Source organism: Salminus brasiliensis, chromosome 4 (genome assembly GCF_030463535.1).
Source record: "Salminus brasiliensis chromosome 4, fSalBra1.hap2, whole genome shotgun sequence".
NCBI lineage: Eukaryota > Metazoa > Chordata > Actinopteri > Characiformes > Bryconidae > Salminus > Salminus brasiliensis.
Genome location: NC_132881.1, coordinates 22,518,300 through 22,543,885, shown reverse-complemented (window position 1 = coordinate 22,543,885; position 25,586 = coordinate 22,518,300). Strand labels below are relative to the sequence as shown.

The 25,586-nt window shown below is 40.8% G+C and overlaps 2 protein-coding genes across 5 annotated transcripts; one reads left to right on the top strand and one right to left on the bottom strand.

The window, feature by feature from the left end:
* The first annotated feature begins 500 nt into the window (after positions 1-500).
* Positions 501-13,559, top strand: abcg2c (ATP-binding cassette, sub-family G (WHITE), member 2c). 4 transcript variants are annotated; one of them, XM_072677629.1, is made up of 16 exons: positions 501-752; positions 1,647-1,846; positions 2,300-2,359; positions 2,568-2,685; positions 3,684-3,839; positions 4,434-4,591; positions 5,850-6,001; positions 6,202-6,294; positions 6,548-6,726; positions 7,501-7,652; positions 8,733-8,822; positions 8,982-9,106; positions 9,908-10,062; positions 10,521-10,610; positions 10,687-10,739; positions 11,791-13,559. In XM_072677629.1, exons 2-16 carry the CDS (start codon positions 1,671-1,673, stop codon positions 11,936-11,938), a joined length of 1,905 nt encoding a protein of 634 aa, XP_072533730.1. In that variant the 5' UTR covers positions 501-752; positions 1,647-1,670; the 3' UTR covers positions 11,939-13,559. The 4 variants fall into 4 exon arrangements, with proteins under 4 accessions (XP_072533730.1, XP_072533731.1, XP_072533733.1 ...); XM_072677630.1 differs by lacking the exon at positions 501-752 and adding an exon at positions 1,018-1,496; XM_072677631.1 differs by lacking the exon at positions 501-752 and having other exon boundaries at positions 1,759-1,846; positions 2,588-2,685.
* Positions 13,557-22,349, bottom strand: psap (prosaposin). Its single transcript, XM_072677633.1, has 14 exons — positions 22,154-22,349; positions 18,722-18,855; positions 18,559-18,633; positions 18,353-18,478; positions 17,747-17,941; positions 17,524-17,667; positions 17,354-17,410; positions 15,840-15,986; positions 15,613-15,705; positions 15,280-15,463; positions 15,027-15,190; positions 14,811-14,891; positions 14,585-14,692; positions 13,557-14,453 (listed from the first exon to the last, which is right to left on the bottom strand). The coding sequence occupies exons 1-14, from the start codon at positions 22,182-22,184 to the stop codon at positions 14,418-14,420; spliced, it is 1,575 nt and encodes a 524-aa protein (XP_072533734.1). The 5' UTR covers positions 22,185-22,349; the 3' UTR covers positions 13,557-14,417.
* Positions 22,350-25,586: the final 3,237 nt, after the last annotated feature.

Here is a 25,586-nt window from a genome sequence, read left to right as displayed (position 1 = left end):
TTTTAGAGGTAAAGGTGGCGTAGAGTTTTAGTGTCTGGCAGTGATGACTCTTCTGTGTCTCTTTTCAGAAAGCCACAGAACACCCTTAGCTCACATGGCTTGCTTAGAACTGTTTAACCTGAGGATAACGTGATCTGCTGGTCTTAAAGAGACAACTTTCCCATGAGAGAGGTTGAAAACATGTATGACCGCATTCCAGACTCTCTCCTCTGAACGTACTGAGACAATTCTTTATTGAAGATTAGAATATGATGGGGTGAGATATTAAGATGCACTTGTCATATTTGGATGCATATGCCTTTCTTTCAATAATCCTCCAGTCAGTGGCTCAGTTGACATCAGTAAACTGTTGTATTCTTGTCTGGGGATGCTTTTCTAGGCTTTTACTGCAGCTTCTTTTACTAGCTGCTGAACCTCCTGAACCATTACACAGCCCTGATGCTTCTCCTGTCAACTGTCATTTGGCTTGTGGAGCTCAGCCCAGTATAGCAGTCATTGGGTGCCATTGTTTCAGTTGATTTGGACTGGGCAGGTGTCGGGGGAGGCGTTTGCCAAACCTTGTGTTTCCCCATACACATACGGTTAGCCCAACCTAGTCAGGGGTCGTAGCGGGCGTTGGCTTGTCATCCAGCCTTCAGGGCAATCCAACTGGTCGGCATCTAGCTTAAGCACAGAGGAGAGGTCTCCAAAACCTGAGAGAGAGACCGAGAGATCCTGTAAGGTGGAAGCCCAGCCTGAACCACAGATCAACGGTAAGCGATCGACGAGTCGACTAGTAGCTATTCTCCAGCTGCTGTAACCGTGCAGACCCTGCAGGGCAGAGTTGGCTTTACGCTGCATAAAGAGCCAAGTGCTGGATAATGAGCCGCAGACCACAGAATTGCTATAGTTTAATGACATTTATCAAAACGACCTAAAACCAGCACTGACTGTACAGTGTTAGATATGCCGAATGACAAAACCCTTCGAGCTGCAGATGCTAGCTTGCTATAGCTAACGAACAGATGCGCGGATCCACAGCGGTAGTATCGTTACTAGCCTAAATGTTGTTTAAATTAGTGAATATCCGCAGAATATGCTCGAATAAAATCAGTAAACCCCAATAACCCCGACTCAAAATGATGTACACATGTAACTGGTGTTGGAATGAGCTTTAGAAAGCTGTATTACACCTTAACTAGCTATGTATTTATTACTGTACATGTATGGTATCTCTATAGCTTAGCATGTAAATTAGCTAGCTAGCCACCTTAGCCGTTTACATTAGAGGAATAGGAAGCTAGCTAGCTCGGTTAGTCCAATACGAGGCTTAATCCCAGTCCTGCAAACTGACCCTGCATGTCCAAGTTTGCAGAAATCTGGTCATACACAGGTCATTAATTAGCTAAGAGATGGTCTCTTCTCTTCTGGCAAAGGCTTCACATTAACGTAGCTACTAGCTAGATGCTTTGACATTGCTGTGAGGATATGATTGCGTTTAGCCATCAACTCTTCAGGTGAGGTCAGGTGCTGATCTTAAACCATTAGCTAGCTAGATCATCATAGACCATCAGAGACACCAGACTCCTGCTCATCCCAAAGGTATTGGATAGTGCTGCATCACTAAATCCCATCTGGTTCACTTCTGTCTCTCTAACCCCTCATAGATCAGAGTCTCCTAGGAAGAAGACATGACCGTGGATGTTGGAGTAGAGTGTGAGGCTTCTGCAGACTCCGAGGCATCAGCCTTATGCTTCCAGAGCCCAGGTCCCAGTGTCAGTTTCTACAACCTCCGCTACTGCGTCAAAGAGCGAGCAGGAATGTTCAGCAGGACCTGGGTGGAGAAGGAGATCCTCAAAGACGTCAGGTTTGCCTGATTCACCTAGGCTCTGCCTAACTAGGCCATATTTCCAATGCACTAGAAGGTCACATCTTTTTTTATTAGTCTGATGCACGGTAGTCTGTAATGACACATGCAGATGGTCAGTGTTGTTTAAATACTGACAGTTTCCACAATATGCTCAAAAACGTATGTTGGGACATAATTGATCCTATCCAAATATTTCTCGCTGATGTTGTAAAATCTCAATAACAAGACAATAACAACGATAGAAAGAAATTCTTACTCTTAATGTAAAGATTAGGAATTATTTAGGGTATTTTTGGATCTTGTCTGTTGGTACATTAATCATCGTATGTTCAGTTCAGGTTAGCTGGTGTTTTCAAATGCTTGATAGAGCTATATTTAAATGGATGCCATTTGAATCAGTATATGCTACTGTTCACCCACATGTTGAAGAGTATGGACTCTGTGTTGCAGTGGTATAATGAATTCTGGGATGAATGCCATCATGGGCCCTACTGGTAGTGGGAAAACATCGTAAGTGACAGTTCTGCGCTTCTTCTCTTCTCATGTTGAAGAGTTTTCTGTTACCAGCATTTCTGCTGTATTAAAAGTCATACATGTATTCAGAGGTCCTACTGTAACTGTGTTCACTTTTGCATGACATATGGCTCCGATTGAGTGCTGAACTGATTTATGTATTTATGGGCTCTGTCTTTTTGAATGTCATTGTTTCCTGTTGTAGACTTCTGGATGTAATTGCAGGCAGGAAAGATCCTAAGGGCTTGAAATCAGGGCAGGTTCTGGTGGATAATGCGATTGTGACCTCCAACCTCAGGCTCTCCTCTGCTTATGTGGTTCAAGTGAGAGTTCGGACTGTCTATCTGTTAGATGTGATGCCGTGTGTGGACTATGTGTAAAGAAATATATGTAACCTCTTCTTCTCAACTGTTCTTCTAGCACCACCTTCTACACAAGTATTTTGTCCCAACAATAATTTTAGATAGTAATCCCCACCCATTCATACCTTCCCCAAAACAACAGAAGATAAATGAAAAGGCAGAGCAACAATAAATATTCAAAAAATAATTAGGCATTTTGTCACCTGGAGCATAGTTTAATGCTGGAGTATAGAGTTTTAGTTTTATGGACTTAACAGGGTAACAGAGTATCTAAAAGACTACTGCCTTGATAGCCTGAGAAAAACGTCATGTTTGATGGCAATTTTTTGTATTTCTGCTCACTGCACTGTAAAAAACAATAGGTGCTTTAAGCTGCAGTAAGCTTTTTACCAGTAGCGAAAATTACACACACTAAAACCAGTTAGCTTAAAAATTTTACATTTTTCTATTACTAGTAGTACTATTCATTTTTTGTTCAATGAAACTCTAAAAAGACCATGTCAAAACAGATTAAAGGATTAAAATAATGTCATTCAGGAAGTGTGGGAAAAGCAAAAGCTTTAAAATTGGGGTCAACATGTGTACTATATTCAGAGGGAGCCCAAAAAGTACAATCAGACAAGACATACCTGTTAATTGATAAAAGAAACAGTAAAACACCTAAGTATCCAGTCAGCTGGCTTTTGCTAAAATCAGTCCCTCATTGGATCGTTGTGAATTTGAAATGTTAGTATAACAAAAATAAATAAATAAATTAGTAGTTTTGATAACTGTCTTTGCATTGTATTTTAATTACATTGACACAGTGTAGTAACACAGCTGTAATATACTCTAAAAGTTAAAAGATCATGCTTTTGGATAAACAAAGGTTCATGGTGACATTCACAGAGTTTTTAGCCTGTCAAGGTTACCTGTTACTGTGGTATAAATGTACAGTCCTGTGTGTCTTCTTTTTACAGAACGATGTTCTGATGGGGACTCTCACTGTGAGGGAGAACCTCGCTTTCTCTGCCAATCTCCGGCTCTCACGAGCAGAGTACAGCCCCTCGGACAAAGCCATGAAGGTTGAGTCTGTGATTAAGGAACTAGGCTTGAATGACTGCGCTGATACCAAGGTATTGACACTTCTTATTTAGGATTCTTCAAAGTGACAATTAATCATAATTAATAATGCTAAATATGAATAAGAACGAATAAGGATAGTAATGAATGCACCTCTAATGGTAGGGTACTGTTAGTTAAGCAGTTTGGAACACAGCTTCAGTAACAAATGAAATCAATAAATTGAAATTCACTCATTAATACACTTTAAAATGAGGTTAAACCATAGGTTATTAAAGTAGTCATGAAAGGTTTGCTGTGAGACTGGAGGCATTTAGCCCCAAAAAATAAGGGCATGTCCAGTGTGTGAACATTTGCGGCAGAAAGAAACACTTTCCCACAAGAGTCTGAGGGTTGTATCCCCTTGTATCCCTCATGTCTGCTACACCCTTCATTTTTTTAATGTTGTACCGTGGTGTTTCAAACAAACATTATATTGAATAAATTATTGTATTATACAGTTATTGTGTAACTGCTACTGGCTGCTAAATTTTCTTTTGGATCAAAATCTATCTATCTTGCTATTTTGGACATATGAGGTTTACTGCTATTACTGAGTACTGCTATTAGTAGTTTCTCAGTGCAGCTCTTTTTTCTACTTCTCTCAGATCGGGACAGAGTTTTTGCGGGGTGTGTCTGGTGGGGAGAGAAAAAGATGCAGTATTGGCATGGAGCTCATCACTTCCCCCTCTCTGCTCTTTCTGGATGAGCCCACCACAGGCCTGGACTCCAACACTGCTAATGCGATCATCGATCTGCTACATAAGTAAGCACACTCCTCCCCTACAACTCTGTGTAGCTCTAGCCCAGACAAGGTTGTTTTTAGACCATTGCTGTGAAGATTTGATTGCATTCAGTGACGAGCCCTCCTCATTCCCAAATCCTTAACTCATTCCAGAGAACACAGTGCCCCACTGCTCCACAGCTTCTGGCCCACGCCTGGCATTAAGCATGGTGCCTATAGATTTATGATTATCTGCTACAGAGAGTCCTATTAAACTAAATTAACTAATTAAAGTAATTGTAATTTATTTAGTGTAAAATTCCGACCAGTTTCTTAGAAGAATAGTTGTGTAATGTAAAAAAAACTGAAATATATATATTTTTAAAAGTAAAGAATGTGATATGGCTTGGAAGAGTTTAAAAACCAAAGCACCAAATAGTTTAATAAATTATTTACATCTAGTTCCACTGGCTGACCAACATGCTAAAAACCTGCAAAACCTCAAGCCCACGTGCTACGGCGAACTAAGAAACTATCTACGAGCTAACGTGCATACTAAGCACCAAGCTAAATGTAAACCAACATCCTGACCTTGATCTACAGGGGTAAAACATGAACTAAGGCACAAAACTTTGAGCTAATATGGTAAACGTGAAGGAACATGCTAACCTCAGGCTAATGCAGTAAATGTGAATAGCAAAAAGAGATAACGAATAAAGAAATAAAAGCAAAATAATCATTAAAGCGTTACATTACAAAGAGTAATGACATGGTCAGAGATATGTCAACATTGGCTAGATGGCGCTTATTTCGCAGGTCTTGCATTTCACATACAGAATTGCACAGCAAGGACTGTTCTTTCCAGGCAGTCGGATTATGCTGTAATTTGCTGTTCTTTATGTTAACAGCAAGGGTTTTTTTTTTACTGTTTGAACTGATCTTTTCGCCCTGCCCTTCTTGGCTTGTAGATGAAGCAAACCAGCAAACCGTCATATAGTTTCTACTTCTAACTTACTTTGCGCACAAACAGAGAAAAAGGATTAGAATACACAATAACTGGTAACAAATGGACCGGCAACAAGTTCGCCCTGCTTTCGCGTTTGACCTGTGCCTACAACCCCATAACAACCGCTCTGTTTTTGGTGATAACACACTCCTTTTCATGCTCTGTTGATTTAACAAAGCTGAAAAGACTGAAAACATTTCTCCAGCTGTTCTTCTACCATGGTCATATCTGTACAGTGTTTTTGATATTATATTTGATGTCATATCTGATATAACATGCTATCTACCCATGCAGACTCTCCAGGAATGGGAAGACAATCATCTTCTCAATTCACCAGCCTCGCTACTCCATCTTCCGACAGTTTGACCATCTCACGCTCATGAACAAAGGGGAGATCATCTACACAGGCTCTGCAGACAAAGCCTTAACCTATTTTGAGGAAATAGGTACTAAATAAAGCAATTTAAGTTCTGCGGTTCTTACATGTAAATTGTCATCATCACACACAATATTGTTTAGACATCATGTACCAGAATATGATCAGAGTTTCTAAAGAACCTAATCAAGACTTTTGCTATGTTTCTTTCATACCTGTACTAAAGTCCTAAGAGTGTTTTGGGTTTTTTTTTTTGTTTTTTTTTTAAAGGTTACAAATGCGAGCCATTCAATAACCCAGCCGATTTCTTCCTTGACATCACCAATGAAGCCTTTGTACATCAAGCTAATTCTGCCAAAGCAGGTACTGAATACATGTACTGAGAGGCATTGATCCTTCAGATTAATTCATATAACTGTTTGTGTGGAATAAATGCTTAATATCTCCTAAGTAAAATACATAACAAACACATGTTTTATGTAAAAGGTTCAGAGAATGTAGTTGAAACTGTTTGCACTTTTTTAGAAACAAGAGTTTCGCATTTCTACAGAACATTGCTCTTGATGATCTTTATTTTCTATTTGAAAAAGCTTCTCTGTTTCCTGTGTTTATGCAGATGACATGGATGGTTGTGAGCTGATGTTGGTGAATGAGAACACTCTAGCTGTGAAATATAGACAGTCTCCTCAGTGCTGCAGAGTTATCCAGCAGCTCCAGGAATTGATAGAAGGACTAAAACTTGAGGAAAAACCAGCCAATGACCAGGCCAGCTATCCTACATCCTTCTTTTACCAGGTACACACCAACAATGCATCTACATATCAGAATACAAAAGGAGTGTGGAGTTTAGGATTCATTCAACTCACAAGACATCCTTGCCACAAGACATATGTTTAGTGTCCTGTTTATTTATTTCAAAATAACTTTATATTTGCTTAATATTTAGAATATTCAGTTGTGGAATGTATATCTTGTTATTATTGTTATTATCATTCAACAACTTCTAAATTTGACATGCTACATTTATTCAGTACATGATAGAGATTAGTCTTTGGAACTACAACACATTTACAAACTGCATATCTGCTTACATCCATACACAGCAAGGGTTTTATAAGAATATGGTATGATATAGTAATGAAATAAATGAAAAATATATAGTTAAAATGGTCAAAATAAATAATAAAAAAGATTTGAGGAAGATCCTCTAGATACAGGTAAACAGTATTTAAAAGTTGAGTTTGAACTTGTTTATTTATATACAATATGTACATTTCTCATTTTGTTCATCAGTATTATGATTATTTTCATTTTATTTCCTTGTTTGTTGTTCATACATAATTTTCTGTTGTTTCTGTTATTTGTTTCTTTCTTTGTAAAACACTGAGCTGCATGTTAATAAATGGAAATGGTAATAATAACAATTATTTGTACCAATAATCCCATCCCATTTGGATAACACTAACCTCCCCCAGTAGATTCCATGTACTATTAGCAATAATCAGGACATGTGTGGTGTATTAAGTTCAGTATGTTTCTGAACTGGGCTGTGTTGGCTTTCTTTTATAGCTCATGCTGGTCAGTGCTCGCACTGTGAAGAACATCTTGCGGAATCCTCAGACCTCTTATGCGCAGCTGTTCCTCAACATTTTCTTTGGTATTCTGGTGGGACTGATCTACTATCAGATTCCCCATTCATTACCAGAGGCTCTACAGAATAGGTAGACAGACTTCCTACACACTGTCCTCTTGGCATACATAGAGTTCATTATTCATGTCGACCCCATTAATGATTCAGGTTTTACGACCATACAGATGATAAGAAATTATAGAAATTGTTCTTTGCTGCTGTCACCTGTAGCTTTGAATGAATGCTTACTATTTCAGGTGTTCATTTTACTGATCAGGTTTTAATCAGGTATTACTGAGTACTGTCCAAAGTAAACAATACATTCTACATTCTCAAGCTACATTCTCAATGACATGGGTGTATCTTTGTCCCTAAAAAAGTTTGTTGGGGTAACATTTGGGGTCTTGTTAGTCTTTGGGGTGTAACACAGTTACAGGAGGTAACCGTTCTTGTAACAAATTGCTTTTGCTACCAAATATTAAGTAGGAAATGATCCCACCTACATTAGTCTTAATGGCCAGTTTTCAGATAGCACTTACCTTTGCTCAGAAAAGAATCTTAATTTAGTTCTGTTACTATTTTTTCATATTATATATTGTTCTAGAAATAAATACCATAAATTATATTATTGTCATTTGATGCCACTGATATAATGGTAATAGAGATAGGTAGGTAGTAGAAATACAGTGCCATTAAAATATTAAAACTATTCAGACACTGGAATTGAAATATAAAAATGCTTAGATATCCTACATAAAATATATCAAATAAATAAAAACACATGGAACAATCTCTCAGACTGATTACAAAAAGTGACAGGGTAGAAGGAGATGTCTTTTATCTCCTACAGAATGTCATCTTTCACTGTGTTGTATAAGGCTGGAACAGCTGTGTGGGTTATTTGGTTACTCGCATGGGCTGGCAAAAGTCTTAAAAGCAGTTTGTATGACAGTGTTTAATGATAGCATCTCTCTGGCTATGGAGTTACACAATCTGTGAGCCTAATTATTGTGACCGGTTTTAAGAAAGGTTTGAAGAGGTTCCTGCAACAAACTGTGACTAAGTTTTTAAAATGGTGAGAATAAAATTGGGCATTTCAAAAAGTGTCTAGGACCCAAAGTCCACAGTGTACATTGTTTGAATGACAGGTGTTTTTTTGTTTTTTCTCCAGGACTGGTGCATTCTTTTTCCTGGCCATCAACATGGTCTTTGGCAACCTTTCTGCAGTCGAACTCTTCATCAGCGAGAGAGTACTCTTTATGTAAGGCTTTTATGTGTGTGTGTGTGTGTGTGTGTGTGTGTGTGTGTGTGTGTGTGTGTGTGTGTGTGTGTGTGTGTGTGTGTGTGTACACTCTTAATATTCAGGACAGGGCTTGCTCTGAAGGCCGTTTCCTAATTATCTTTTTTTTTTCTTTCTCAGTCACGAGACTTCGAGCGGCTACTACCGCACGTCTGCGTACTTCCTGTCCAAAGTGTTCGCTGACCTTATTCCAAACCGCATACTCCCAGTCTTCATCTTCTCTGCCATCCCTTACTTCATGATGGGTGAGTGGAGGTACTCACTGACTGAGCAGTTCAGTGTGAATCAGGCTTTTTTTTAAGATGGTTAATGGACAGACAGTCACTGGCATTAGATACTATATAAGAAGAAAGTAATAAAAATGCCTTAACATTCCCTCTCTCATTATTCTGGCATTTAGCAAATAGATATTAATATGTGAATCTTAATTAAAAGGTAAAAAAGGTAAAGATGTATGGATGTACTATGTACAGTGAAATGTTTCCTCCGCATTTAACCATCTGTGGTAGTGAACACACACACACACACTAGTGAACTAGGGGCAGTGAGTACACACACACCCAGAGCGGTGGGCAGCCAGCTCCAGCGCCTGGGAAGCAGAGAGGGTAAAGGGCCTTGCTCAAGGGCCCAACAGTGGCAGCTTGCCAAGCCCGGAAATCAAACCCACAACCCTGTTATCGATAGCCTGGCGCTCTAACTGCTGATTGACCTAAAACGGGAAAAGTTTATTCTAAATTCATGTCAGACAGTGAGAAAAAAATGCATATGTGCCTTTTTATATAGTGTATAAACTAATATTAGCGTAAATGCTAGCAGTATAGTGCGTATTAGTTTACACAGTAATGGGCTGAAAATGGCCCACACTTCCGCTTTTCTTTCTTATAAACTTGTATAGCAGCTAGAGAAGAAGGGACTGAATAGTAAATGAATAATATGCCAGCCTTTTACAGGGTTAGGTTTTATTATTTTAAGTAGTCACATTATTCCATTCCTGTATGTTTTGAGATAATTATGATGGAAAATAAAAATCATCTTCTCTCTCTCAGCTCTGAAGCCTGAAGTGGAGGCATTTTTCCTGTACTGCGTGACTATGAGTCTGATCAGTCTGTCTGCGGTCAGCCTGGCATTTCTGGTCAGTGCCAGTGTGGGCTCGTTTGCCATGGCTAACATTCTCATCGCTCTGCCCTTTGTCTTTATGATGGTGAGTCTGAGTGTCATAACCCATGAGAAATGAATTAATTAAGCAACAGAAAATGTGTGTGGGTGCTTTATCATAAATAGCATCACTCCATGAGCCAAGTCTTCTGTGTGGCTCTTATACAACTTTTATACAACAGTCTTGCATTCTAGTGATAAAAATGATAAAAGGGCAGACACTATCAATTGTGTGAGTAAATATCGTAGCTTATAGCTAACTAATATCATTTATATTGTCGCTGTGATGTTGTCGCTTGTATCTCCATTGTATCTGCCGTTCTTCACTTTTTGGCATATTCAAAGGCTGACAGTTTTTTTACACTTAACATTTCATGATAAATGGATCAATAGAAATGTTCCACATTGACTCTGTACATTGACTCCCACTGAAAGTTGAGAAAGTTAATTTCTTGCGGTTGTTCGTGCTGAGTGTGACTTATGTCTGTCTGTGTGTTTTCTCAGGTGTTTGGAGGATTCCTGGTGAACCTGAACTCTATGCTCAGCTGGATGTCATGGCTGAAGTGGCTCAGTATATTCCGCTATGGCTACAATGTAAGTTTTCAGACTACAGTCGGAGAATGGTTACTTGTGTGACTCGGTCAGTAATCCACAACCTGTCCTTTTACAGGCACTGGCCATCAACGAACTTAAAGGTCAAGTGTTCACCAGCAACTACACCACGTAAGTCACACTTACACTTTTCTAAGCATATTGTGGGTATGGTCGGTACTTAAAGAGCCCCTGAACTGAATTTCGTTTACTTTATGAAAATAAAGGATTTTGATGTAATTCGTACTAGACTGTAAAGTTTTAAAACAAACAATTCACTCCACAGTCCTGCAGTCTGCATATGCAAACTAAAATCACTTCCTCTGATATTTCCAGAACCAACTCATTTGCAAACCCTATATGTCCTAATGTGTGGACACCCCTCTTAATGAGTGCATTTAGCACCCATTTCTGACACCAAAGCATTCCAAAGCATACACACACAGCTTGTCTAGTCCCTGTAGAGACTCTGGAGCAGATAAACATGAACCTATTGGCCCCATGCTGAATGCCATGCGTAGGTTAGAGGGGTATAAAGCCTCCCAGCATTAAGCTGTGGAGCTGTGGAACTGTGTTCTCATGGATGGATGATTGGTGCACCCTCCAATTCTTTTGAGATTGCTCTTGTCACAGAATCCAATCCCAACAGCAATGCTCCGGAATGTAGTAGAAAGTCTTCCCTGAACAGTGAATACAGTTAGTCCAACATTTCGGAAGGAACAGTGAATGAAAAAGTGTCTCAGTACTTTTGTCTATATAGGGTAACTCCACCAATTCACCCTGAATCAGTTTAGACTCGCCCACTTATGCTTCAGTTCTCACGAAGGGGTTAAATATTGCAGAGGAACATTTTGGCATATTGCCCACCCCTAACCTCATATAGCAACTGATTTTATTTTTTATTTTTTTACCTTTTTTATAATAAACATGGTCAGTCACCACATCATAAAAATAAAAAGACAAAATCCTTCCTTTTCTATAATTTTCCATAAATAAAATACAATAACTTTTGCATGCCTCTAAATCATCTTCTGATTTTTGATTTTATTATAACACACAAGATGGATGGATATACAGTATCGACCAGAACAATCAGGCTTCACCTCCTACTGCCACCAGAAAAAAAAAAAAAAAAAAGAATCCTGCTGACTTTCGGTACTCATTGGAATTCTCTGTGTGTCAGAATGACAGGTGAAATGTATCTGGACCATCAGGAGATTGACTACAGTACCTGGGGCTTCTGGCAGAACCAAGTGGCTTTGGCCGGCATCATGTGCGTATGCTTGGTGATGGCCTATGTGCAGCTCCGACGGATCAGCCGCTGGAAATGAAGGCAGGGTATTTGTGAAACTTGTCGGGACTTCTGTTTTTCACAGCCTCAGGCTTATTGTGTAACGTTAACAGCAATGCTCAGGATGGAATTGCTAAAGTTTTGGTGCAGTTATGATTCATAATGACCCATTTCTGTATTTTACAGCTGTGGCATGTGATAGATGATTGTTTTATATGTTTGTCCTTCAGAAGTCAGTGTGGGGTCAAAACCAAAAACTTTTATTTCACCAAGACCAATAGACTTGAATCATTGCCAGGACCGGTCTTTTTTACAGTGTAAGACAAGAGGAACCCCTCAGGGATTTAAGTAACACTTCATTTTACAAAAGCAGCACTGCACATACATGATACGTCCAAATGTTTGTGGACACCCGTTCTACTAAATGCATTCAGCTACTTAGTTGTACCCGTTGCTGACATGGATGAGACATCTTGTCTGGTCATAGAATTTGACACTCTGAAGCCAATAAACATGAACACATTCGCATCTCTGGGGTATAAAGTCCCCCAGCATTGAGCTGTGGCACAGTGGAACTGTATTCTCTGCACTACTTTTGGGATGAACTGGGAGAGTTGCGGTTGTGATCATCCAACATCCTGACCTCACTAACGCTTGTGTTGCGGAATGCAATCAAATCCTCACCTCCAAAGTAGAAAATCTACCCTGGACAGTAGGGACAGAAACTCCACCAAAATCAGGTGAAACTATTTTAATGCCAGGTGTCCCAATACTTTTGTCAATATACTGTATCTTTTTTTACTGAACAGCAAAATCAAGTGGCAGTATCCTTTACATCAGTAGATGCCATTACTGAGACTGATTTAAAGATAATCAGTCATGTCCTTTATTCTGCCTGAACACAAGCAGTTATATCATTGTGAAGAACATTGTTTTCATGAATGTGACTCCTTTTCTTTTTATACTCATCACATAGCATCAGGTCATATCCTCTGTGCTGTGTCTTATTTACAAGATCTGTTTCTGTGTATTTATACACCTAATAAACCCACCTACAGCATTTTATTTTAATACACACTACCAGACTCTACCTTTGCTCTTAAAACAAGCTTAGGACCACAAGAGATTGTGAGAGTGTGGTCAATGTTGACATGGTTGCATCACACAATTCCTGCTGCTTTTTCTACTGTACTTTCATGCACAAATCTCCAGTTCTTTCACAGTCTGGAAGGACCTCTGAACCTGTGAATCATGAAACCAGTGTGCAATGACTTGTGACAATCCTGTGGAAGTAGCAGTCAGAAGATTAGAAGTAATTGTGGTCCTGCAGGAATGTACACAGTCATCAGGAATACTACAACAGGCTGTAGCAGTTAAGCAATGACTGATTAGGATGTACTGCCAAGAAACCATCCCTTACACTTTCCACAATACACCATTTCCACCCAGGCTGGACTGCTGACACAAGGCAAAACTTGGATCCATAGAGGGCATGCATTACAGATTTGTGTCTCTCTAGTCTCCCATTGCCCAGATCTGGGGTGTCTGTGCCCACTGCAGCCTTCTATTCTTGGCTGACAGAAGTAAAAACCTGACATGGTCTTCTGCTGTTGTGACTTAAGGTATGCACATTTCAATAAATACAAGTCACCCCCACACAACAGGTATTTGTTTTATTGTACATCTTTACTAAAATGACCAAACAAGATTTAATTCATTTCAGTTCAGTTCAAATTTTACAGATCCCAACACATGGCTCAGTGTTAACAAAGTGAAGCTCATGACAGTTTGGCAAAGACAGTAGGTCAATCAAAAGGAAAAGCAGTGAGGGCCAATCAGCTGAGCCAAATAGACAAAGCAGGTGTAGTCAACAGGACAGTCTTGTGATCTTCCCTTGCCCTCAATTAAACAGACAAAGATGTGACTACAATTAGAGTCAACATAGAACTGAAGCTTCACTCATTAAAAACAGAATAGCTTTCAAAGTCAGCCCACTGGCCTACAGAAGCAGGGATTTTGCACAACTCTTAAAACTGACTTTATTCCATTTGGAGGTCTTGGGAGCCCTCTTTCCATCAAGGCACAAACTCCTTCCACCCAGCATCATACCCCCCCCCACGCCCATTTACACACATTCAGTGGAAATAAACTTGTGTACAAACTAAAACTGGTCTCAGGAAAAGAAACACACTTAAAACTTAAACAACCCACAGCTGTAGAACAAATAAATCCGCAGATTAAATTCCAGTTTCGCATGTCAGTCAGACCCCTCCCAGCACTTGACCAATTCCCTGCATAACAATTACACACCTCCCTTCAGTAGTTGCCTTCCACCTGCCCTAAAAGAAAGTTGTATTAGTTTTGGCAGCACTTCATTTCAAATCTGCATTATTGTTCAAAAGAAAAGAAGAAGAAAAAAAACCAAACATCAGGGAAGGAATGATTTTGTCTTAACAGGGAAAGCAGCGCTACAGAAATTCTCCTTTAGATCCTCAGGTGGGTGTGGCCACTGTGCTCCTCTAACTCCAAACGTGACGTCTGCAGTGAGCCACCGCCTGAAGAAAAACAAAACGGCATTTTACTTGAAGACCTGATTAACTGGGTAAAGAGGGTAAACTGTCCAGACATTTGAAGAGGAAGCATTTCAGGGGTCAGGATTATAGCAGAGCCTGTGTGTGACACTCACATTACAGCGCGAGGCAGTCTCCAGGTTCTTGCACCAGAAGGCAGGGCCCCAGCTGCACTGCTCCAGTCCCAGCAGTTGCTTTACTACCTCCGGACACGCACCCAGCTTCTACAAAGCCAGACATCACAACCCATTCAGACAAGTCCTGGCAGTACGTAATTTCAACTGTAAGACAATGTAATGCATGTGTTGCAAAACTAACAAATCAAGCAGAGGGCAATCTTACCATGCAGACGAAATCAGGGTCAAGGGTCTGAAGCAACAGCTGGATCAGCAGAGGCTCATACTGTTCCACAAGCTGGTCACACTGTTAAGCAAACAGTCACCACTTAATCCACTTAATTAACTTTGGAGCTGCTGTACATTCCAGTAGTTGAGCAGGTTTTAAATTTGGGGACTGACCAGTGCAAATCCTGCTTAAGAGGCACAAAGCACAACCCACCTGGGTCTTGTATTCATCAGGCAGGAAGTTGCAGACCTTCCTCACAGCCTCCTCGATCTGAGCCTCGGTGGCGTTCTGCTCCAGGATGCCATCCACATAGCGCACAGCCATCTTGCACACGTCACAGAACCCACCAGCCTCAAAATCAGCCTTCTCCATCACAGCTGAGAGTGGGAGAAGACAAGGAGATCATGGCAGAGCCAATGGTAGAGGAGTATTACCAGCACAGATTAGGGTGGGCACAGAAACTCACGGATGAAAGCGCGGCTGGCTCCCTTGCATAGTCCCAGAAGGGTGCACACAGTCTTCGGGTCAGCCTCCTGCACAAGCAGCTCGATTATTGCCTGGCCGTAGGTCTCAATTAGGTCTTTGCACTGAGCGGTCAGAGTGGAGGGCAGAATGTTGCACACTTTTTCCACAGCCTGCATCACCTCCTCCTACAAAACCACAGCAAAAAGTCAGTCTCAGAATGGTACTCAAATTTCTTTATTCTCCTACAGAACATTTTTATGAATCCACCAAATGTAAAGATAGTTGAAACCCCACAATGACAGGTCATCACTTGCAACAGTCAATTAAGCCATACCTCAGTGGCCTGGTCCTGGATCATATTCTCCAGCTCCTTCATCACATACTCGCAGATGGCACACTGAGGGGAATCCCGTGCACGCACCATCTTCTGCACAGACACGAACACACAAAACCACCACTCAGCAACACTGATCCCTTACTAATGAATTTGAACTTGTATAGGTTAACGGAAAAATATACAAGATCACACGCACAACTACTAAACATAGTAGGTAGCTTTACCTTTGCAGGCTTAAGGGAGGCGGCCTCCACCACTTTGGTGGCAGGGAAGGTCTTCAAAGCAGGGATAGATTTCGCAGCCACCAGAGTCTGCATGGGCACAGAGTTGGAATCGCAGAAGCCAGCACGGCTGCAGATATCCTTGGGTTGCTACAAAGTGAAAAAATACAAGAGTGCATAGCTGAGAATGACTGGTACGCCATCTAAAAGGGAGACTAAACAAAGCGTAGATCTTTGCACATGCAGTGTCCAAATCCCAGGACCCAATATGCTCAACCCACCATAACCCAACAAATGAGACAGTGAGTATCTAATGCTGCGTGCCATTTTTTAGTAACAGGTATAGCCCTGGATAAGCAAGTCTTGAAGCATCAGTGAGAGTCTTCCCGGACATAGATCATGCATTGTTCTTATACATTTACATGGCGCAGCCATGTCGTGCTTAGTGAGGCCTGCAGCACACGGCCAGTCTTACTAAAGCCAGTCATGCAACCGCCAACCATGCAAGATACTGTTTTAGAGACTTGAGTTGAGGGGGATGGGAGGCAATGAAAGCCATGTAATCCAAAACAAGAGCCCAACTATAGGCAATCATCTCCAAATTTAGACCTAGGCATTTACCACTAATGTTTTAATTAATTAAAACCCACAATGAAACCATGCTTTTGAAGCAATTATAAAATTATAATAGACCAAACAAAACTTAAACATGTAATTTGTTCAAGGGAGCCAAAGCTTTTGGTTCACACTTCAGACAGCACCATAAAACCCTAATCACACTATAAACTACTTGTTTAACTGTATAAATGTTTGTGAGCCTTCAGAGCTTGTTGGGCTCCCTGGAAAAAAAAAAAAAAAAAAAAAAAAAAAAAAAAAAGGTTCAATGACAAAATGAGGAGGACAGTGGAACAATACTGACTACAGCTACAAGATGAAACTGAATGACAGCAGAATAGTTATTCCAGGAACTGAAATGAACCCTACAAGGTGAAAAACCGCAAATATGTTGAACGGATCAGTCATGTTAATGGTTAAAAGTGTGAGTAGCTACTCTACACAACAGCACAGATTAGCAATCGTCAATCAAATTAGATCAAATCACGCAAGCAACCAGCTCCACAAAAAAGAGGCACAACTAGCAGATCAACACAAAGACCTACCTGTTCCTGTAGATCAAAGTAAAATGGAGAGATGAACAGGGGGAGGGGGAGAGAGAGAGAGATAGAGAAGGAAGGCAAATGAGTGGGAAGCAGGGGAGAGGGAATAAAATAAAAAGACAAGTGATTAGAAATGCAGATGAGAACAGGCAGGCAGAATAGCTGTAAGACTGGACATGAGCTTACTGCAGGAAGGAAGAAATGGCAGTTTGATTCAACAGACAAGCCAAGCTCTATATATGCAACAGACTGCTCACAGTTCAAACATCATCTAGGCCAAAATTAAACCAGGTACACAACAGAAATGTGGATGCAGTCAGTCAAATAAATAAAAGGAACAAGGAGCTAAGGAGTACTTACCATAGACATGAGCTGCTGAACAATGAGGGGAGCATACTGGCTCACATACTGCTTGCACTGTGAAAGAACACAGAATATGGTGAAGAAAATACAAAATTAAATACAACAAAAAGAAACATCCTTAAAATAATGTCACAGCTACAACACTTAACCAAGTCCTTTAAAAGTACCATATCAGCAATGCCAGGCCCCAGCAGGTCACACTGTGCCTCGATCTGTGCAATCAGAGAGTTGACAAAGCTGGCGTTCTTTTTGGCCTCTTCCTGAGCAGCAGTGATGAACTTCACACAGTCGTCGCAGACATCACTAGCGGTCTGCGGAGAAAAGCACATGGTTAAAACATGGCAAGCTCCTCATTTTGAGGCAAGCTAAAGATAAGCACAGTAGCATCACCTCTTTGTGGGCCTCCTCCACTTTCTTTGTAGTCTCCTGGGGATAGAGGAGCTGAGGAACATTAAGCAGGAAGGGGTTGATCCTCTGGGTCAGATCCACTTTAGGAATCTCATTAGACAGAAGCTGTGCTTTGGCAAGAGCCTCCTCCTGAGTAACACACAGACCAAGGGCACCACACACTACACCTGGGTCCTCCTGCAGAGAGATGGACAAAAAGCTGCATCTTAAAAGCATGATCAACAGCAATCTCTCAGGCACCATCTGAACACATTTCCTATCACTGAATAGTTAACAGGCAATTCATTCAACCATGCTTTATTTTTTACATGATAAGGCAGCCACTTGCATGTAGACCTAGAGGGCGAGCTGATAATACAAAGAGCAGTTTATTCCCCTGCCCACCAGCCCTGACAAAGCCTCTATTGACTCAATTTCCCCTACAATGTGAGCAGCTCGGATTAAAAGAACTACTTTTGGAAGCACAGTTAACAGAAGATCTTTATGCCAGAAATAATCAAACCTCTTAAGTACTAGAACTACAGACCCATCATAATAAAGTTGTGTAAAACAGAACTGTACTGTCAGACAAATATTCATTCAGCTTACCAGCTCTCCTTTAACGATGCCCATAAGAATGGGGTAATAATTATCCACCATCTCCTTGCACTCAGCAGCCAGGTTTTCATCTGGAATCAACTGGCATGTTTTCTCCATGTAGCCAAGAATCTCAGCCTACCCAGCATACATATAAAATGAGTACAGGTAATTCAAAAGCTTAAACTACACCCAAATTAAACATTCACAGTGCTCACCTCAGTGGAATTGTCTTTAAGCAGCTGGTCCACCACAACCAACACCTCTTTGCAAAGATCACATGGCACAGATTTCTGGGGGGGGGGGGTATAAAAAAAGTTCAGAACTAGCTAATCTCACATCCCATATTAATTATGGAGCAAAAATGATGAATAAACTCACCATCTGAGGCTGGTTCCACACATTTTGTTGGCAGTGAGTGACCGCACCACAGAGTGAGGCCGTCTTGACATTTTGGCACCAGTAGGGGGGGCCACGAGCACACTGCTCAGTTCCCAACAGAGGGGTTGCCACAGCTGAAAGAGAAAAAGAAAGCACAGATCAGCTTGACCGGCATCTTCCCCTCACAATCCTTCAACCATCACGTGCTGTGAAGCAGAATTACTCTTATCTAGAGAACTCCCAACATGCCACACTCCACTGGCAAATGTGTATAATAGCCATTACACTCACTACTAATAACCAAGCAAATACAAACTAAATCTCTCAAACAGATTTCAGCCCAAAGGCCTGGCCTCTGACCAAGCAGAAGAAGAAGGACTCTTCTGAAAGCAGAAACAGTCTTTTGGGTAAACTCCAGGGAAAAGCAGAAAAAGGAAGTAGAGCCAGCAATCCTAGTCTAGCTCTTCACTCTGACTGAAAAAAAAAATCCCTCGTGTTGGATGTACTGAACAGCCAAACAATTATAAATCTGAAACCAAGGATAGAGAACAAGGAAGAGTCCAAATGTCCTTTACCACACAAAGATCAGTCACAAATAACAATAAAGAGCATGATTGAGAGATATGTGCCAGTTTTAAAGCTTAGTAGTTTTAAGAAGAAAGCTGGGCTCTGTTTTAGTTTAATCAGATTTTAATCACTTCTTTCTAATACACAGTGCTGTGCCCTCGTTAATCAACCAATGCCCCCTCCCCTTATTGTAAACAAGGTGTTATGGTGCTACAGGGGGATGTGCCAAGAATCTCCTATCTACACCTGAAGTCATATGATCCACCACCAGCCATGTTACAAATAGGACAAAAAAGGAACTTTGAGCAACCTGTTATTCCAAGATAAGCCCTGCCCACAGTCAAATCATGAGATCCCTTCACCTCAGCACTCTGCAGCTGACCTAATCATGATACACAAAGATACAAAGGGGTAGGACTGCATGTGGCTTTAGAAAACATTACAAAAAAAACTATAAAAGCTGTAAACAAAACCTTTCCAATCTAAGTGACTGTTCATTTGCCTCATGGTATGGTTCTGTATCATTCCATGGTTAGCAGCTACTGATTGGTACATGCAGAACTCAGTCAGTGACTCAGCATCACATGATGTTCAACCCCAGCAGCATAACTAAATGTGGAAACTCTTACAGCAGCCTCACAGTGGACAAAGCAACAGCAAAGAAAATGAGATGGTTACTCTCAAATTCTGGCGGCTACTTCAAGAGAGCTTTCACTTCCACAAATAAAGGGTTTTGCATAGACGCACCAGAGCTGAAACACGCTTGGGGCCTCAGATTATTAACATATACAAACGGTTTCAGTGCCTAAAAGTCATCAGCATTACCACCTCGCTTATCATTATCCTTTCCCTGCCACCAAAACATTGCAAGCCACCGATGTTCAGGCTATGTAAGCTAAAAGCAGACCAACTAAGTGGGTCATATAGGCTAGTGACAGCATGGCTACATTAATTATTAACAAAATATGGCAGAGACACTTTTCTATGAAGACAGGAGCATTGTCCTTTACATTTTATAGAGACTATAAGGTGGCCTGACTAGGATTGTTTTATAATGCAATATTCTACAGCTGGTCTGTGTTTAAAACACTGTAAAATAAGCATCTTATGAGCTCTGCATGTTTCCTAAAAAGAAGGCCAAACACAGGGCAACTACCAATCAACCCCGGTCCACATTCCTGCAGAGAATGAAGCAAGCCCAACACCTTGCTCACAGCCTGGATAGACTCACCCAAAACTGACCTTCAGCATCTAACTGGATTGAGAGAACTGAAACTACAGCACATGAGAACTGAGGCCGTCAGCAGCTTCCTCATCAGGGAACTAGAAATGGATCATTTGGGCTAGGCTGAAAACAGATGCAGTCATTTTTGTGGTCCACCACAACCCCACAGGAAGGACTGCGTACCCACCAGCTCAGGCTTTGGGTGTAGAAGAACCTATAATAAAAGGCAGGTCTGTTGAACATGCCTGAACACTGGCCCTGTTTTCCACACGAACTGATGCAAAAGACAAGCCCACGTGACAAACCCACTGATGCTTAAGACTTTAACAACAGAGTGTGTTTGTTTATTATTTTTTTTTTATTAAACATTTAGACTCAACGGTCTGGAAATCTGTATAATCCAGCACTGCTTCACAGTTAGCAAGAAGAACCTCATGACCAAAAGCTGAAGTGAAAACTGTGGGTGTTCTCAGTAGCACAAAGGGAGAACACAAATGAGGATGTCCAGGCACTTTCAGGTTGGGTGAAAATGAGGAAATCATGCTGGAACACAATCACGGTCGAAGAGATGCGACTAGGACAAGGCTCTCTGCACCAAAACCCTCATCAGTAGCTACCTCACGGTCCTGAAAAGTCTGCAATACAGACCGATCACTTTAATCACACTTGGGCAGCAGCAGTCACCGCTAGCAGCACATGATCTTAGACACCACAAACAAACACACACCGTGTTTGAACCAGTATGAAACGGGACAGCTGCATTCTTGCTTACGGGGCATCGGGGCATAGCTAAGCATGTTTGGAGTGGATTTACAGAAAGAGCACATGATGACAGCAGCAGCTACACCTACGGTTTTGATGAGTCATGGGCTGAAGTAGAAAGATGACTAGCTAGCTACCAGTTTCTACCACCCGAAACCCTGAAACCCAGCTCTCCGCGCCCTTAACAAGGTTAAAAACGTGACCCTGTGTAAATCATCAGCAGCAGGTGTTGTTGAGGATATAGTCGTTGAGGATAAGATATAGCTATAGGTGTTTCTGTATCTACCTGGAATAAAAGCGAAGCTGAGAAAGCGTAGCTGTGCTATTAATGTGATAGCTAGCTGATTAGCAACCACAGCGCAGAACTACTGAGATAACAGCGGATCATTCAAATAATGCGTGACGAGACCATAGCTAAATCCCATAAAGACAAAAAAACAAAAATCAAACCAGGGCGATCATTAAAACACTAGCAGACGAGGTTAGCTAGCTAGCGTAGCTATTATGTGCGTAACGCCGCCTAGTCAGCCAGCACTGACTCACTGGGACACCAACAACTACGACAACGAAGACAAGCAGTAAACCGACTCATGATTAAAGCGTTTTTAGCTAAATTCACCTCAATGTGGCTTTTAAAACATGTCCTGCTGCTAACGTTACCGTCCAGTACTTGTACTAGACCACTCAACGGTGCTGTAACCGTAGCTAGCTACAGCTAGATACCTCAAACAGCTCGCTGTGCTACTTGTTTACAAAAACAGCCGCTTCCGCCATGCTAAGGTTAGCCAGCTAGCTCACGTTAATATACACGGACCGCGTTAATGGCGTTATACTGTGAACCTGGTCGCTAGCTAGTAGTTGTTAGCTAAACATATTACCAGTGGAGACAAAAAGGAGAGTGAACAGCATGGTGTCTTCACGGCTGTCCTTGTTTCAGTGTGTTTTGGAGGTCTGCTCCGCGGCTGGCTCTCTCTCTCTGTGTGTGGGTCTCCTGCTGTCAGAGCTGAAGGTCGGTGCTGCACTGCGGTGCGCTCGGCCTCGGCCGTCCGTTAAGGCGGTGAGAGAGTCAGGTGACCGCTGAGCTCAGACATGTGACTCCTTTTGAACTGGGCGTTTATTAGACGAGCAGGTCCAGAAGCAGAGGCGTGGGTTTATTTACACCGATAAAGCGCATTTAACCGAGTGGAGATCTGTGTGATTCTCTGTCTCCACGCTGAAGGGGAAAAGTGCTGCCGTTTTCAACAGGATCGCAGCACCATTTCCCTTTAGCGTGGAAACAGAGCATTGTCGATACACTTTACAGGACATGGCTTGTCTTGTCAACACACTGTCTTGGACAGACTGAGTCACGTTGATTCACCCGAACAAAACTACTTTATTTGATTCAGTTTTTCTCAAACAGAGTTTAGTATAATATAATAGATAATATTTAACTTACGGAGCAAAAGGTTCAGAGTGCAAGGAAAATGTGCAACCAATGGGAACACAGGGAATATTAATATAAGTCTAAAAAATAAATAAATACATACCTAAAATAATATGAAAATAACATAATAGGGTGGTGTAAGCTGAGCCACCACCTGCATTTAGTTATTTCAGTTTGGTGGGGTTTGTTTTTTTTTTTGACATTACTAATTTATCCCAATTCAAAACGTTATATTATGTGTTAATAAACTGGGAGTGTTTAAGAATGTGTGAATGGATTAGCATTAATAAAAAATAAATAGGATGGGTCAACATAGCCTGTCAGCTTACCCCTAACATGAGGAGCAGGATGAGCCACAACACCAGTTTTTTTGAGGGCCCCATATTTTGATGTGTGACCGGTGTTCATGCATTGTTTCCTTTTATTCCTGTCTCATATTCTGTTGATTAAAGTTGAATAAAATTTTTATAGTGCATGCTATAATATCTACAGGGCTTAAATTTAGTAAAGGTTGTAAATATGCAGGATTTAATTGCAAGACCCTGATTATTTAAATTTACATTTGTAATTGCACATCACACATTAAATAAAAACATACTGTTAGATGTTATTTACTCATCATGAGCAATATTTTAATAGAAAATAAAACAAAAATGCACAAGTTTGATTTTTTAAAGTCAACTCAGGGTCACTATTTACATACAGTGTGAATCACACATACACCCACAACCACAGAGTATTGCCAATGCCAAGGCCTCTTAACTTCCTGTTAGTGACCATGATTAACTACAGCTAGGGTGACTACAGAATGGGCAATTTAGAAATCTTGCATTTTTAGATCCCAAAATGAGGACATGTCTGGAAAAAGAGGACATATGGCAATTCTCTACAGCTGGTAGCTTCACCTGAAGAGCTTCGCAAAAACATAAAAAGGGGGTTGTTTGACAGCACTCACTCTTTTGACCAACAAACAGTACAGCCCAAGGAGCTCAGTGCAGATCACAAATTTACCCAAGTCAAGAATGTCTCTTGGAGCCACAACTTCAGATTCCCTGATCATCAGTTCACAAGTCATTGGGAGGTGTAACCACTTTGCCAAGGTCTGGAAGAAGACCTGTCACCTTCAGCTGAGAGGAAATTGGTTCTGATGGTCAGGAACAACTCCCAAACAACTACCAAAGCACAGGCCTGCCTTGAACTGCTCAACAATGAACACTTTCAAGACTGATTATGCAGCTGACCAAACACATCAGTGGTGGTAACGGAAACGGATAAAGCTGCCTAACATGAAGCTTTTAAAATGGTCTTCTCAAATTCCGGACCTCGATTCTCTGACGACTGGATATCCAACCAGAAATCAGCTTATGCAGCTTGCTAAATGTAATTTAATCAAATATTTAATGCTGTGTGTATTTTAGTAGGATATAAAATGTTGGAATTAAAACCTGTGCAGTAAATTCTCATTTATGCTCTAATAGAGATATTTATTATACACTCATTCTTAAAAATTATTGACATTTTAAACCATGATGAGTTTATGTAAACTTGAGACCACCACTGTAACCTTAGTCAGCTCATCACCAGCAACCTTTTAGTGACTCTTTTTTTTATTTAGCTTTTAATTTTAATTAAAAATTGAACAATGTGTATGTGTAAGTAGTCAAATCACTTCCGAAAGTTCCTTCCTAAAAGGTAACCTCATTAATAATAAAAACATCTGAGGAGAAATGGTTCATTTTTCTGAAGAAAAAGAGCAGTTTCCTACTAATACCTGCTAGCCAAATGTTATAATACTGTTTTTTATTATATTACACAATATATAATACTGATCATTCTGATTTACCCAAATAATGTCCAGCAATATATTAACATATCTGCTATCACTATTAGCTGCTTATGTTTGTTTTTTTCTTATGAAAAAGAATCTACTCAGGCCTTCAGTACTCTACACAACCCTTCCATGTCCAAGACATCTCCTCTGTCTTTAGGCTAAATGTATTATGACTGAACTTGTTGAACTCAAGTCCACACTAGAAGAGGCCAAATGGAAAGTACCTAAACTCACCTGCAGCACAAATACACTCTTTCATTTTAGGGCACGAGAGAGCACTAATACCCTACACTGTTCTTCATTCTTTCTTTAAGATTCTTTTTTGACATGTTTTGGACATGTGTGTATTTATGTACCACAAACAACCTCACAGCCTCTCTTTATCCAGTTATTATTTTACTTATTCATGTAAATGCTCTTTGTTCTGATTGACTGTCCTGTGTTGTGCCTCATTCAAATAGTAGTCTAGGCTGAAAACCTCTTTCACACCTTAACCTCAACATAGAGCCAAGTCTCGCAGCCAGTGTATGAGAGTTAGCAGCCCTGTGGTAACTAGAATAACCACTCTGTCAACTGCGGTGAGGAAAAGCATCTCAGAATAAACAACACATCAAAACTTGAGGTGGATTGGCTACAAAATATAGCTGGGCAGTTCACTGAAAATGAATCGAAAGTAACATTCAGAACCTCTTATCAGTGTTAAAACTTTCCCCACAGTCTGGGTTCATGTGCATACTCCGCCCCATCCAGTGGTCATGAAAGCAACATAGGGGGAGCTCTGAGCACCTTGAGCAGCTTATATAATCATAATCAAGGTAAAATATTCAAACCAATCATGTATTGATTTGAGGTCATATCACCTAGCACTAATACAACAGCAGATCACACTGGACTCTTGTGAGTCAAGAACAGAAAGCTGAGGCTGCAGTGAGCACAGGCTCATCAAACCTGGACATTCGAAGATTGGAAAATATATATAGCCTTGACTGATGAATTTCTGCTGACGCACATAGATGGTCAGAATTTGGTAACAACAGAATGAATCCATGGACCC